The following is a 14,977-nucleotide window of genomic DNA, read 5'->3' as shown; positions in this document are numbered from 1 at the left end:
AAAAGATCATAGGAGCAATTTTCTCTAAAACAAAAACATGGGGCATCTGCTCTGTTTTCGAATCACACAAGCCAATATTTGTTCTTGTTTTCTTGGAAAGTTTTCGCCCTGTCTGCTTGGCGTGCAGATCTTCTCGGCAGCACTCAGGGAGCAGCCCCTCCTTCCTCGAGGCAAGCACAGTCGGCCAACCAACAGGATTACCATGGTGTGTTACTGTTTGCTGCGGCCCTGCTGCAGTCTAACCAGGACTGGGGCTCTTATACAGTTTTCACATCTTTCTAGCATCTGGAGGTCATCTGGTAAGATGGAAAAAAAACTGTACCATGTTTCTTCTGGGGTAGTTAATCTACAGGTTTGGCAACCGATCGGACTGTTCAGTACTGGCGCTGAGCTGAGTAACACATGGCAGCCTGCTGCCTGTGAGGGCTACATAGGAATGATAGTTGAGTGGTCCAAATCAAGCCAAAACGTACAACAGATTTTGCTGCACTTATCTCAAATGGACTCATGATGAGGGATGAATTTAGGAGTCGGAAAGGTTGATCTCAGAGTGTCTCTCAGAATCAGCGTTATTCAGAGACGTGAGCATGAAGGACTCTGAGGACGAGTTTTACAGGCAGGCTGCAAGCAATGAAAGCGACACGCTGTAAAACCTGGTACGAAATAATGTGAGCATTATACAAACAAGAAGCGCACGGCGCAGCAGGAGCGTATTATAACCAGAACTCCACCTCGTTGAAAGCATGTGAATTTACAGGTCTTTTTTTTCATGTTTGTCGATCAATTTCTCAATGCAAAGCTCTTTTACAGATAAACATTGACCTCGTCGGGTTTGTCCTCACAAAATTGACCCATCTGCAGCCAATCTAGCACTCTGGGGCTGAATACTGCTTAGCTGTGTCCCCGCACATCATTACCCCCCTCTTCACTCCATTCACTCTGACTCAGAGCAGGAAAATGACTGAGTGATATAACCAAGGCTCCAGTGTCTCCAGCAGCGTCGCTGCTCCATGCTCTCGGTACGTGCTGTAAGGCCACATCAGAGAGAGCGAGTGAGCAGTGGGCTACGGTGCTGATGTTGCACATTAGATCACCTACACATGACCTCAAACGCTACCTGCTCGGACATCTTGGATGTGCGGTGCTGTGGTAGAGGGCAGAGACCATCTCTGTCTTTCTCGCTTGCTCTTCTAGAGCAACACTGTGGTCAGTGCAAACATCAGAGTGTTTATGAACAAAGAGAAACGCTCTGGTGAATTAGCCCCGTCAAAATTAGCTGCAAAACCTGCGCTCTCTCTAACAATCAACCATGCTGGTATTGAAAAAATAAACAGCTAGTGCAATCTGTATTGAGCTTTATGTTATTTTTTTATTTAAGGAGTCTTTCTTTGATCTTTGTTCAGGGCACTGCTAGAGAGGTTTAAAGGCTTTCCCTCTGTTTAATGGAGGAAAATGAGCCACAGCTTTGATATCAGTGCATCAGATGTTTTACTTGCACAATGCTCTGCAGGACGCTAATGGCGCAGAATCCATATGATAGGCTTTCTCTATTGTTTGCTGGAAATGAATCCCTTATAACTGAATTGTATAACCTCTTATTTAACCATTATTTTTTTTCACTGTGGTTTTACTATGCAAAACACTCTCTGAGTCATCGTATGGGAAGACTTTACCTCATGCACGCAGGAATCTTATTATGATCACATCCGATTAGGGATTTGTACTTTTCTCACTTGATCAGCATCACCACTACAGCAAAGGTGCTTCATGCCTTTTACTCAGCTCCTGTCACAACTGCATACTGTTGCTTGGCAACAATCACACAACCATTTCATCCAGAATCACCATTTTTCTTTCTGAAAATCAGTTACGGTTACAGATTGGAAAATTGGTAGTGGAGACGTTATTGGTACTGAATATGAACAGTGTGTATGACTCTACTGCATTATACCGGTCTGTACTGCAAAAACATAAAACCCTGTGTGTGTATATCTGTGTACATGCACAGAGATACACTTGGTTATAGTGTATTTACTTATAATTTTACAGAGAGGATTTAACCAAAAGTAGGAACTAAAAAACAACAATTAAAAATATATATTATCATTCACATGACTCATGAACTGTTTCCTCTTCGAATTCCAATTTAAAAAAAAACGTCCTTGTTGGAAGTATTTATTTATTTATTTATTTATTATGACCGAAACCAAAGTGTGCCTGGTAAGAATGAATTATGCTCCATTTTCTTGGGTGAGTCAGCAAAAGCTATGATTAGTGGAAGCAGTTTAAAAAAAAGATGAATCTCATATAAAGTGTTTCCATGGAGACTGAAAATGATGAACTTTGTGTTTATAACAACAGAGGAACTATACAACAGTCAGCTCTCTGCACAATAATATGTCAGAACAACCAACATATAAAACTTATGATAAACCATTTTCTCATTACCAAACACGGGGAAGATAATTGAAAAATTCCAACTGGAAGGGGAATATTAAATAGATATTTCTGTGTATATTCCACAACTGGGACTAATTCAGAAGCAGAACTGCCTGAAGGGCTAGTCTGTCTCGAACAAAATTGGTTTACCAAAGCTGAATGTACGAGGCACAGAGTGAGGCCAAGAGCTGTCTCCTGTCTCCGTGGAAATCAGCAGCAGAGGTCTCCCAGCTGAAACGGAATCTTTACTGTGCAGCGAGATATGCTCAGGATCACAACTTTAAGGCTACCTGGAAGGGCCCCCGGTGCCTTAAGGGAAAGCTGGGAAAATTAACACTCTTTTGTCAAGAGTGGTTGTGCTTTAGCCGCTGCTAATAAAATTGTGATGTGCTTTTCCGTGGCTGCGCGTGAGGCCATTTGCTACACGGATAGATCAAAGCTGTCGTGCCAGTAAAACACCCCACCGCCCCTTATTTGAACAATGGGAATAATCAATTTGAGATAGAGGTGGCGTTACACTTTTTTTGTAGAAAATTAAATCAACCGCTGATGCTGGGGTGCTTTCAGGTGTCGTGCTTGACGAATACTTTCAATAAGCCGCTTAAGTGCTGTCTGAAACGGGACTCAAGTTCCTTGTAGTAGCAAATTAACATTTCAGGGATAGTTTAAAATAATAATAATATTCATTTAAAAAGGCATTTATGCTTCTGATTTAATCAACAGTTGTATTTACCTTTAAACAAATGCACTTTAGACATGAACAATCCACACAGTGTTGTGAAAAAAAAAACACAGGTTATCAGTAGACATCACAATCTATCGCTGAACAAAAATTCTGCCGCTTATTTGAAGACCTGCAGTTTTACTCCTTGACTTTAGCTCGCACATTTAAACAACACAACAACCTAAACACACACACACTTACTCACACAGGCATGCAGCACAGCACAGCCACTCACTCATCTTTCACACTCATGTCAAGGTTGATCTGAGTCACAAGTCCCATGTTCATCCCAATTAGCACTTTGATTTGGGAGTTGATAGGTGGTGATATTGGCGGCTTTGGAAGGATGCACCCATCACTCTCCTCTCTCTTTCACTCTTTCAATTCCTCCCTTTCGTTCCATGTTTTTCTTTTTTCTTTCTTTTTCTTTTCTTTTTTTTTTTTTTTTTTTACATACCTCCTTTTCTACACATTTTCTTGTTGGGTTTCCTGGCACATTCCTTGGATATTCTTTTGACTGTAAAATGAATGGAAAAACTACAAAATAACAGAGAGCTCTGGAAAAGATCGCATGTGACATGCAACAACTCAGACTGAGTTAGAACCCGTCTTCTCCCTCTTTCCCTCCTCCTCCCACCCTCCCGGTCTTCATCAACAACAAGAACAACAGAGGACCTTTTGAAAAAGTAACTGGGGTGTTGCTGCAGAAATATTCCAAAATGGTGGAATGAATTTGCTGCACCCTGGGACACAAGAAGCCCATATTCACATGCACTTCTATTTAAGACCCATTACGACCACACGGAAGGCAGAGAGGCTAGGTTTTGGAAGATATTGGAGCTCACATCCGAATCTGTTAAGTGATATTTGACGTTGTATGTGCGACGCTCAGAGCACTTAACATTTCAAGCCCATTTTCCTGTGTGGCTCTCCTTCAAGTGATAAAGAATAGGGTCTGTTTAAAAGAGATATATAGAAATCAAACACTTTTAGCAATGTCAGTCTTCACAAATTCCCAATCTGTGTTTGCCTTTTTGCACAAAGTCTCCTTTTGCATTTCTCTTTGTGGAAAGACAAACTGGAAGTAGAAAGGAGAGTAAAGGGTCTTACATAGGTCAGGCTGATGCCACAGGCCTCTCATGTACCAGACAGAATATTTCACCAACCCTACAGAAGATCATTCACTTATGAGGCAGGCTACTAATTGCTAATATCCCCAGAACAATCAAGACGGTGAGGGTAGGAAGGTGCACCGAGTATTTCCAATCTGTTTCATGTCTGATTAGATTTCATTTTTCTTTATTTATTTTTCTCAATAAGTCATATTTAAGAAGTCATTTAGTCATCAAAAGAGGAACCTCTAACAGTGGCATGGAAGGGGAGAGTTGATGAAAAGACTAAATGAGAGATCTAGTCAAGATGGGATGTCGTATGATGGACACGGACACAGCATGCGCTAAACAACGGTTCATGCTTCGCGCAAAAAACAAAGGTGGCACAAAATCTTAGAGAAGAAGACAGAAGGAAGTGGGAAGCAGAGACAGGAAAGAAGAGGAGGAGAGGTTTGGTTTCTTCCTGTGTACTCGACACACTCACCATCCTCTGTTGGAACATAGATGTTTAGGTAAAGACAATCCTCATGTTGATCTTGTATGTATGTGGTAACTATATCCAGGTTGAAAGTGAACCATATCGGCATCATTATCTCTGGCACGGCATTGTGTATATTTTGAGGGCAGACAGGAGCAAAATGGGTGGCGTTCTTGATTCCTGACCAGGAAGATGGAGGCTCCGGGGGCATGAAGCGTTTTTCTCCCACCGGGGAGGCAGCGTAAGGAACCCCCAGATACTGGTCGACCGGCCCGAGAATCTCGCTAGGCAGGGGGACCCTCACCCCTCTGAGTTTCCCATACTGTGTGTTCACAGTGGGGTGGTAGTTCTGACCACTCACAGCCGCAAAGCACCAACAAAAACTTAACACCCACAAGGACACGCTGAAATTGGTGCAATTATAGGCACCGTGCCAGTTCTGCGAGGGGAAACGATTTCTCCCGGGAGAAAACCACATGGTCCTTGTGAGCGAGTACAAGTGCAAGTGACCAACATACAAGCCAGGGCACCGCCCTCAGCAAATGCACAGGCTTCCCACTCAGCCCAGTAGTGCAGGCACCTGAGGGACAGTCATCAGCTGGGATACTGGAGCCCACCAGCTTACAGATGAGACAGTCAAAAGTTGAGCAGTTCCTGTCTGTGGCGAAGTCCTTATTCACTGTCCTTCCTCCGCTCGTCGGATCTTCTAACCAGTGCTACAAAAGAAGGACAGAAAAATTAATGACAGTTACTTGAAAATCCACCTGTTTGCTCCCATTTTCAATCAGTCATTTTTATCCACTTTTTGAGTCCTTTTTTATTTTTTAGTCATGACATAAAAAAAGCTCACATAAACATGACAGAGCTCTTAGTGCAATCATCAATCCATATAATCAAGAACCTGTCTTTGACTTGGATATTGCAATTAAGTGTTGGGTAACTTGTCAAGATGTACCAAATAATGCTAACAGGACAATTGAAGTGTGAAAGCCATCAGCTGTCATTAGGTAATTATTCTCTACTTTACAGTCTGACGTTTATATTAACGGTTAATATTTAGACAAAAGGCAGTGGTAAAACTAGCAGTGGGAGTCACACATGCATAATAACACGCATAACACATAATTTCATGTCATTTTTAATGTTGGCAGCCTTTTCACTGCGTAGCCCTTTGGAGTAGTTATGCACAAGGTATAAATTAAATGTCATTCTCATTGTTTGCTTATTCAAGAGATCACTTTTTGGGATGAATACAAAAGGGGGGAGGGGAGGATGTTCGCTACAGGCAGCAGGTCCCTCCAGTGACAGCGCTGCAAATGCTAATCAACAGTCCCAGGGTGAACCAGTAACAACACCTTCCCACGCTGCTTGATCAATTTTCAATTTCTGTGGCTTAGGGTCCCTCTCAACCTTGTGTGCCTACTGCAGAGTTTGCTCTAATAACAATGGAGAAGAAAAGCCAGCATTTAGAGGAGGATATTGCATTCCAAAATGACTGTGTAAATGATTTATAATGTATCAGCAGCCGTTGGAGGGCACCTAACCGCTGAGAGAAACCAATCCTGACGTTTCTGGAGGTGCTGTTATCGCTAGGCAGCTATTACCATCCGCCGCAGCTGTGGATCAGCAGACAGTCTGCCGGTGAAATCTATATGCTTAGTTGTATATGCAAAACCTCACTTCAGATCAAAAACATAATGCATACGTGCATGCACATATTTAGTAAATACTTAAAATCAGGCCACTTTCAATAACACTTGTGTGCTGGACAATTCTGCTCAGAGATTGTGGCACACAGAGTCCCTGTTGAATGATAATACACGAAAAAAACCCATCCATATCCAGTGTGGGGACTAAAAGGTATTCATATTGCTGGGGGGGGGGGGGGGGGGGGGGGGGGGGGGGGGAATGGTGGAAGGCTTCAAAATTTAAAAAAAGCCAATCTGGCAAAGTCGGGTCACTGCTCAGTAGGATCCCTGTACCAGAAGCAGAAAACCTATCTCACTTCACTCATGTATATATATGTGTCAAGGGTCGCTGTGTGGCAGGCAGGATGAGGACCCAAACGCAAAACTCACAGACACGGGGATGAACTCAAAAGCAGCTTTAATGCTGGCACGGCAGAATACAGGAAATACAGAACTAACTGGGGAAAAGTAAACTAACACTCGGAGAGAGACACAGGGAAATCCACACAGCATGAGGGAGAACGCGACACAGAACTGAGGGAGACGCAGACATAAATACACAGAGGGTTAACGAGGGAAATGGGAGCACACGGGGAACACAGGTGACACTGATAATAATCACGAGACATGGCAGGAGTGAACACAACACTGACGGGAGACGGGCGGGGTGAAACAGGAAGTACAGAGGTTCAGACAGGAGGAGAGAGCACGGGGAGAACACAGACATAACAGGCTGGGGGAAACATGGAATACAACACGAAAGGGGACAAGGGCTCATGAATACATAGAGGGGCACACAGGGGGTGAGAGTCACAAAGGGAAAGCACACAGGGAACAACATAACAGGGCAACTCAGGAAACAGAACCTAAACAGGGAACTGAATACAAAAACACATGAGAAAACCAAGAACACTGGGCCAACATGGCCCAGGACCATGACAGCACCCCCCCCTCAAGGGCTGGCTCCAGACAGCCCAAACACAGAAAAACAAAACCAAACAGAAAACAACCCAGGGCGGGCGGCGGGGGCCCAGGACGGAGGGACCAGAACAGGAAACAAAACCACCAACAGAAAACACAGGAGCACAAGACACTAGTCCATAATAAATGTCAGGAGGCCGACCCAGGGCCCACAGGCACAAAAGTACATGGGTCACACGGTCGGGGGGCCGACCAGACGGGTGGCACAGGTGACAGAGCTGGTCCGGAGGCCGGCCGCGTGGAAGAAGGCGGCGGCCAAGGAGACGATGGAGCAGTTCAGGAGGCCGACCGTGCGGAAGGCAACGGCGGCACACCGGCGTCAGGCATGTTGGCCGAGGCCCGGTGGGCACAGGACCGGACGAGGCAGGACCAGACTGTGGCGTGGCGGCCACAGGCGAAGACTGGGCCGGACCAGGCGAGGATGGAGCTGCAGCAGGCAAAGCACAGGCTGGAGCTGCAGCAGGCGAGGCGGAGGCTGGGCCAGACGAGGACGAAGTCTCGGACGAAGCCGGGGCCAGACCAGGCGGCGCAGAAGCAGATGGCGGCTGGACGGGCCCCTCGGGCCCTCCAGCGGAGACGAGGAGCGGCTGGAGAGGTTCCCCTGAACCCCCAGCGGAGACGAGGAGCGGCTGGAGAGGTTCCCCTGAACCCCCAGCGGAGACGAGGAGCGGCTGGAGAGGTTCCCCTGAACCCCCAGCGGAGACGAGGAGCGGCTGGAGAGGTTCCCCTGAACCCCCAGCGGAGACGAGGAGCGGCTGGAGAGGTTCCCCTGAACCCCCAGCGGAGACGAGGAGCGGCTGGAGGGGTCCTCCTGAACCCCCAGCGGAGACGGATGCAGAGCCAGCGGGTGCGGGGTCCTCTGGCACCGCGGGCGCTGACTGTAGCGGCACAGGGCACGCAGCCGGCTTAGGATGCGACGGCTGGAGCTGTGTAGGGCAAACAGTTAGTTTAAAGTGTGTTAGCACCGCGTCATCCTCAGCTGGTGAAGAAGGCTCACAAAGGCTTCCAGCTGAGGTGGGCAGTGACTGAACGGGTTGCTGGGCTAAGCACTGAGCTGGTGACAGAGACAATAACTGAGCTGATAAACTAACAGGCAATGAAGCAAAGGACTGGAGCGGTAACAGGGCGGATGACTGAGCAGCCTGAGGGGCTAATGGCTGCGCTAGAGACTGAGCTGGTAACAAAACAGAAACCTGTGCTATGACCTGAGCTACTGACTGCGCTAAAGACAGGGGTGTACGTTGCAGTGATGGCGGGATAGCAGGTAGTAGAATCGATGACTGAACAGGAGACGGAGCTGCTAACTGTGCTACAGTCTGGACTGGTGACAAAACAAGAATCGGTGTTAACAACTGAGCTACAGACTGTGTTATGGATAGTAATGCTAGTTGAAGTGGTAGTTGTGCTTGTGGTTGAACAGGTGTCTGACTCTGGGCTGCTCTCCTTCTGGGAACAGGAACAGGTGCTAGGCCTGGCCGAACACCAGCCATCCCCACCCGAGAAACAGATACGGGTGCAGGGACGAGCTGGGCTCTGGCTGCCTTTACCCTGGGGGCCGGTGTAGGCGCAGGAGCTAGCTGGACCTCTGTCGCTCCCACCCGAGGAACTGAGACGGGTGCAGGAGTCGGCAGGGTCACGGCTGACCTCACCCGGGGAACCGGAACAGGAGCAGGCAAAGGCTGGGTGTCCATCAACCCCACCCGAGGAGCAGGTACGGGTGCCGGGATGAACGGCGCCTCTGCCAGGCTGGGGACAGAAGCAGGGACCAGCTGGACCTCAGCCACCCTCTCCCGAGGAACTGGTACGGGAGCAAGGGAAGGCTGGGCCCGCGCTGCCCTGGTTACAGGAACTAGAGGCGGAGAGCGAAGCACAGGAACAGAAACAGACACAGGGAAAATCGAGTTAGTGGAGCTAGAAGCAGTGTTAGCGAACAGAGATTCATGGCGAGTCACTCCTGGCAACTCTGTAGGCCTTAAGCTGTCCATGTTAGGTGTAGCAGTCTCTAAAACAGTCATTGCACAGGAAGATCCAGGTTTAGCAGAGTCAGAGTCAGTAATATCGAGCACAAAGGGATCCGTTGCGGACACAGGAGCATTCACACAAACGGTTTCTAAATATACAGGTTGGAGAGCAGCATAGTCCAGGAGTGAAGAAACACCATTCACAGTCTTATACTCAGCAGGTACAGGGACCTCAGAACTGTTAACTTTACGGTGTTGTTCATGAGTATGCAGCTCAACAATAGTCTTTTGCTTCTCTAAGGTGAGATTATCAGTCTGTGTGTTAATTGCTGCTGACCTGGGAGGAGCACAGGAAAGATAATCACTCTGAAACATGGGCGTGAGGGTAGGTAATGCAGGTTCAGGATTAACCGACCCAGAATTACCAGACACGGAGTTAACGGTCTCTGGGATGACGCACACAGAGTCTACAGTGCCGGAGTTTTTTAAGTCAGCCTGAACAGCAGTCTCTAGGGGGGCAATGAACTCAGTCTCATGCTTAATAGGTGCAGAGGTGAACTTAGAAACATTATGAGCCCTGGAAACACAGTCATATTCAAACTCACTATTCATTTCTGATGTGTTACGGACCTGAAAAACAGCGGACTCAGGAGCAGAATATTGTCCGAGTCGGTCCGACTTGGAAGTGGCATGGAAAAAACTGTCAGAGTCACTCACCACCGGAGTTTGCTCAGTAACTTTAGGGTGGCGACGGCGTGAGCGCCGTTTATTCCTGGGAACTGTGCCGTGAGTTCCCGAGGCAGTGGGCGCAGGCACTTCGGTGATGTCGGCTGGCTGAGCCGATGACGAACCGGGCTGCGCCGGAGAGACGGGGAGCTTGTGCAGCTCCGAGCGTGGAAGTCCCAGGAAGAGCGCAAAGGACTGCAGCGGAGATAGGCTGCTTGTCGGAGGCACGAAATCTCTCCTCGGCCGCCGAGTAACCCTCTTCTTTGCGCAGGACGTGGGCGGCGACTGGGGAGGAGAACCGGAAGTTGAGAAGGCCGGAGGAGTTGTGGCAGGCGATAGGCTGAATCCTCCGACTCTGATCGCCGTGGGACGATGTGGGGAAAACGCAGCAGCGTTGGCAGTTTGGAGGCTGCGCGGCCCACCTAGAGCCAATCGAGTCCCATAGAAGGCAGACTCGCGCTCCCGGGCATGCCGAGCCTCCTGCCTTCTCCTCTCGTTAGGGAAGGCGGAGTCTGCACGCTGCCGGTTCCGTACGGAGTTTGCTGGGTCCATTACTGGTCGCGTTCTTCTGTCAAGGGTCGCTGTGTGGCAGGCAGGATGAGGACCCAAACGCAAAACTCACAGACACGGGGATGAACTCAAAAGCAGCTTTAATGCTGGCACGGCAGAATACAGGAAATACAGAACTAACTGGGGAAAAGTAAACTAACACTCGGAGAGAGACACAGGGAAATCCACACAGCATGAGGGAGAACGCGACACAGAACTGAGGGAGACGCAGACATAAATACACAGAGGGTTAACGAGGGAAATGGGAGCACACGGGGAACACAGGTGACACTGATAATAATCACGAGACATGGCAGGAGTGAACACAACACTGACGGGAGACGGGCGGGGTGAAACAGGAAGTACAGAGGTTCAGACAGGAGGAGAGAGCACGGGGAGAACACAGACATAACAGGCTGGGGGAAACATGGAATACAACACGAAAGGGGACAAGGGCTCATGAATACATAGAGGGGCACACAGGGGGTGAGAGTCACAAAGGGAAAGCACACAGGGAACAACATAACAGGGCAACTCAGGAAACAGAACCTAAACAGGGAACTGAATACAAAAACACATGAGAAAACCAAGAACACTGGGCCAACATGGCCCAGGACCATGACAATATGTATATGTGTGTGTGTGTGTGTGTGTGTGTTTTATATAAAACATTTTGTTTATTATGTAAATTTTACACAAGACATGGACCTGCAATAAACCAATTCCACAGCATTCAAAGGCCGAGCTAATGTGAAACACTTGAACATAATCAGATACTGTGAAAACACAGCACTATAAGAACTAACCCGCAAAAGCATGATAAATAAAAACTACACTGTAAGAAATTTCCCCATTAACTAACAGCAAAGCACCAGCAGCTACAGCGATCAAATTTGAACTGCTATTTTGCAGTTATTGTTTTCTATATCAACAGCTTATAACTGTAAAAGAATAGAAAAATCACAGTACAATACAAGTCTAACATTATAGTTTTGATAGCTTGCTTGCAACCATACAGAAAAGTTTATTACTGTAAAATCTAATAACATGTACTTGAACTAAGACAAGAAATCACCTTCGCTACACTCCCTGCGCTCTTTACACCGCACCGTTATGGGAATGCTGCCATATTCAAGACGAGAACTAACCAACTGCTAAGTGTTTTGGTCATTGTGGCTTATTTTCTTGACCAAGAAACCATGCTCTGCATCTCCAGTAATTAAAGCTTAAACACAACTAAACTCAAAATAACAGCACTTAAATAAATTATTTAAGCTTAACGTTTGCTCTTGTGTTCGCCGAAGAAAAAATAGTGCATTATACCGTAAATATGCACAGCAGCTTGCTGATGATATTTTTTCCTGTTTTTAAAAGTGATTTGTTGTCTATTTAACACAACAGCCTTGTGCAAAATCCTACTATATAGATATATATTTTAGAGATACACTAAAATAAATTTGCTGTATGTCTAACAATCACTCCACCTTATTCATATTCAGCCTATTAATACCAATAAAATGTCGACATCCTTTAAAAAAAACAAAAGCACCACAAACTATACTCTTAAATTACCACAAGGTCAAATAAATACCAATGAAACTACTTCTAAAACAGATTTTTCCTAGTATTCTAATCTTTATAACGGCAGGATACATTGCATTAAAGCTAAGTATTTAAGTACTATTAAATTCTAATGACAGAAAGCTAATGGCCAGGCCTATATGTCAGGTTGTTTTTCAAAAACAGTTTCTGCTTCAATTGCACATGATTTGTGTTTGATTTCAAGTTATGCCACAAAAAAGCTCCACATATTGATTCCCTGAAAAAACAGAAATGCTTGACAAAGGAGGCTTCATAAAGGCCATCCATTCACACATTTGCAGACACAGATAGTCAATTTTCCATCGCAATTTTAAATGAAGTATTTTCTGTTTGGATTTTCTCACACCGTCTGAGAATAGGAGTGATGGGACTAATTCTAGTCAAGATAAAATACATCAGGTCAAACTTTTTAATCAGGACATAGCAAGGACATAGGACACTGTGATGGAGTGTGTGTGTTTAGAGGACACACAGCACAGAGGACTTCATCAGTCTCTTCTCCAACAGCATCTCAGAGGTCCTCCGCTTTGATCTCTCTACCTGCTGAAGCACTGCCAAGGGAGAGACAGAGAGAGAGAGCGATTGCATGAGTTCTCCCTCATCATCCCAGAAATATTGATCGTCTCATCACTGTGGCCTTGCAGCCCGTAATAAATACAGCTGGAGTGATGGAGGCGGAAGGAGGGGGGGAGTATGGGTAGGTGGGTGCTGTGCTGACTCTAAGTCAGGTTATTAGCCCTTAATGCAAGACGGCACTCCACCAAGTACATGCCATTAAACACCCTCCTCCCCAATTCTCCAGTGACTGATTAATGGGACATGTGAAATTTCTGGCATTCCAAATCATATTTAGCATTATTCAAAATGGCCACACTGGTGCATCATGTGAGTACAGATCTCATGTATAGAAGAGAAAAAAAACCCACATTTTATTTCTCTTTATATTGGTCTGAGTCCAGAGCCGTGCACACTTACTGTAGAAGACCCTTTGTTCTCCTACAGCAGAGAGATTTCTGCATCGCAATAAAAGTCTGAGCCAAATGTACTCCTACGCTCCGACATCCCTTAGAGAGAGGCTGAATGGACTCTGATAAAAAAGGAACCAATAAGAGTTCTGAGTAGATGGGGCATCTGACTCGCCACACTCTGTTATTATAGTAACCAGTCTGCAACAAAAGCATTCACAAAAGCTGCATTAGTCTTCTGGAACATCTAACTTCAAATGAAGTGAGCCATCCCGACCTCAGAGGGTGTAATCAGTGATTACAAATGCAGTGCTGTTACATGGAAACCGAAGGACAATGTAATGCGATGCAAAAAAATGATTAGGGCAGCCCACTGAAGGTCAGTGTTTTAAAGCATCAATCGAAGATAGCCAATTCAACTGAGATTCTCTGAGTTGCACATTTGATTACCCGTGTGACATAACATGCTCATGGTCAACCAGTGGGAGGAGCAAAAATCTAAGACAGAGTGCTACTATTTTCCATCCATCCATCCATTCATCCATCCATCCATCCATCCTCTGCCACTTATCAAATTCAGGGTTGCACGGGGGCTGGAGCCTATGCCATTTGGAAAACTTTCAAAAACTCAGGCAGAGCTTGTCTATCAACGAACAGCAATGTTGTGTGCTACCTGGATAATTATGCAAATCATTGTAATACCTTGGCATTGTCACGAAAGGATGGGCAAAATAAGTAAATAAATAATGAGCGGACATTTAAATCATTATACTGAATGAGCTAATCCTATTTTATAGACAAAACTCTTGTTCTTTTAAGGAACAGTCAATATAATGGAAAGCAGACCAAAGTATCCAGGTGGTAACTTTAGCTTGAACTTGTTAAAATTGTCTTCACCTTTGATTTGTGCTACCAAAAGATGCTAAGGCCACTTTTTCAGACAAGCTCTTTTTATGACAGGATTACTCTCTGGTCTCTTTGTTTTCAATACTGTGGAAAATACATATCTCTCTAAATGGTCTGCTTACACATGTTTGTTTCAAATATGCAAGGGATCTTTACACACCAAAATCAGTGATGAATGTATGCACTGTGCATGTGTTAGCTCACAGACACACTCTTTACATAAGCTCCTGGGCTCGACAAAAATAGCATGCCATATTAAATCAATGAGATTGGCATGTTTCAGAAACAACATTCACAAAATGTCAAAACCAAACTGCGGCATCATAAGGCTCCTGCTGGGAACTAGTGTAGTGAGCAATAAGGGGCCACTCTTCCCTTCTCTTCCTTTTTTCGTCAGACACAAAGTTGTGCAGTCATTATTACTTAGGAGATTTGGCACTAAATCAAGGACAAAAACGCGGCACATACTGACTGCTAATCACCGCGGTGATGCTGACATATTTTTAAAGAAGCAAATGGGAGACGACAATGGTGCGGCTGTGGCCACCTGCTAAGCTCTGCGTCTCCACCCCTTCTCCTAAGTGCTGGATAAAGGCGTCCATGACTATCATTACCAGCCGAGCAGCCAAAGTAACGCAGAGAGATCGGCTTGGCAAGCCAAATAAAGACAGATTCCAGGTGAGCATGTGTTGAGATGAATTCTGCAGCTGCACAGCAAATAAATAATGGCCATTCTGTTAACTGCTGACCGTGCTTGAAACAACTGTTTGCTCTTCGAGACTTAAATGATAGGGACAGATTTGATCTAGAAGTTTTAAAGCTGCGAGTCGAGGCAGAGAGCCCATT

At 45.9% G+C, this 14,977-nt stretch overlaps 2 protein-coding genes across 4 annotated transcripts in view; both read right to left on the bottom strand.

The window, feature by feature from the left end:
* nlgn3a (neuroligin 3a) overlaps positions 1-14,977 on the bottom strand; it is a 137,173-nt gene that overhangs the window by 104,224 nt on the left and 17,972 nt on the right. For 2 of the 3 annotated variants that reach the window (XM_042228974.1, XM_005921296.2), the window contains exon 2: positions 4,760-5,469. In XM_042228974.1, coding sequence (XP_042084908.1) covers positions 4,760-5,231 — 472 coding nt within the window. In that variant the 5' untranslated portion in view covers positions 5,232-5,469. Of the gene's footprint in view, positions 1-3,620; positions 3,681-4,759; positions 5,470-14,977 lie in introns of all 3 variants that reach the window. The other variant, XM_005921295.2, reaches the window with a different exon arrangement.
* Positions 5,460-10,937, bottom strand: LOC121812134 (proline-rich protein 36-like). Its single transcript, XM_042213451.1, has 2 exons — positions 7,462-10,937; positions 5,460-5,469 (listed from the first exon to the last, which is right to left on the bottom strand). Exons 1-2 carry the CDS (start codon positions 10,659-10,661, stop codon positions 5,460-5,462), a joined length of 3,210 nt encoding a protein of 1,069 aa, XP_042069385.1. The 5' UTR covers positions 10,662-10,937.

The sequence above is a fragment of the Haplochromis burtoni genome, unplaced genomic scaffold (assembly GCF_018398535.1).
Source record: "Haplochromis burtoni strain Fernald_Lab_line unplaced genomic scaffold, NCSU_Asbu1 Contig_10, whole genome shotgun sequence".
NCBI lineage: Eukaryota > Metazoa > Chordata > Actinopteri > Cichliformes > Cichlidae > Haplochromis > Haplochromis burtoni.
Note: the sequence above shows the minus strand (reverse complement) of the source record. Positions and strands in the feature narration are given on the sequence as shown.

What these genes read in the sequence shown, in the direction of transcription:
- LOC121812134 (XM_042213451.1), bottom strand. Translation starts at nt 10,661, where the DNA reads ATGGACCCAGCAAACTCCGTACGGAACCGGCAGCGTGCAGACTCCGCC.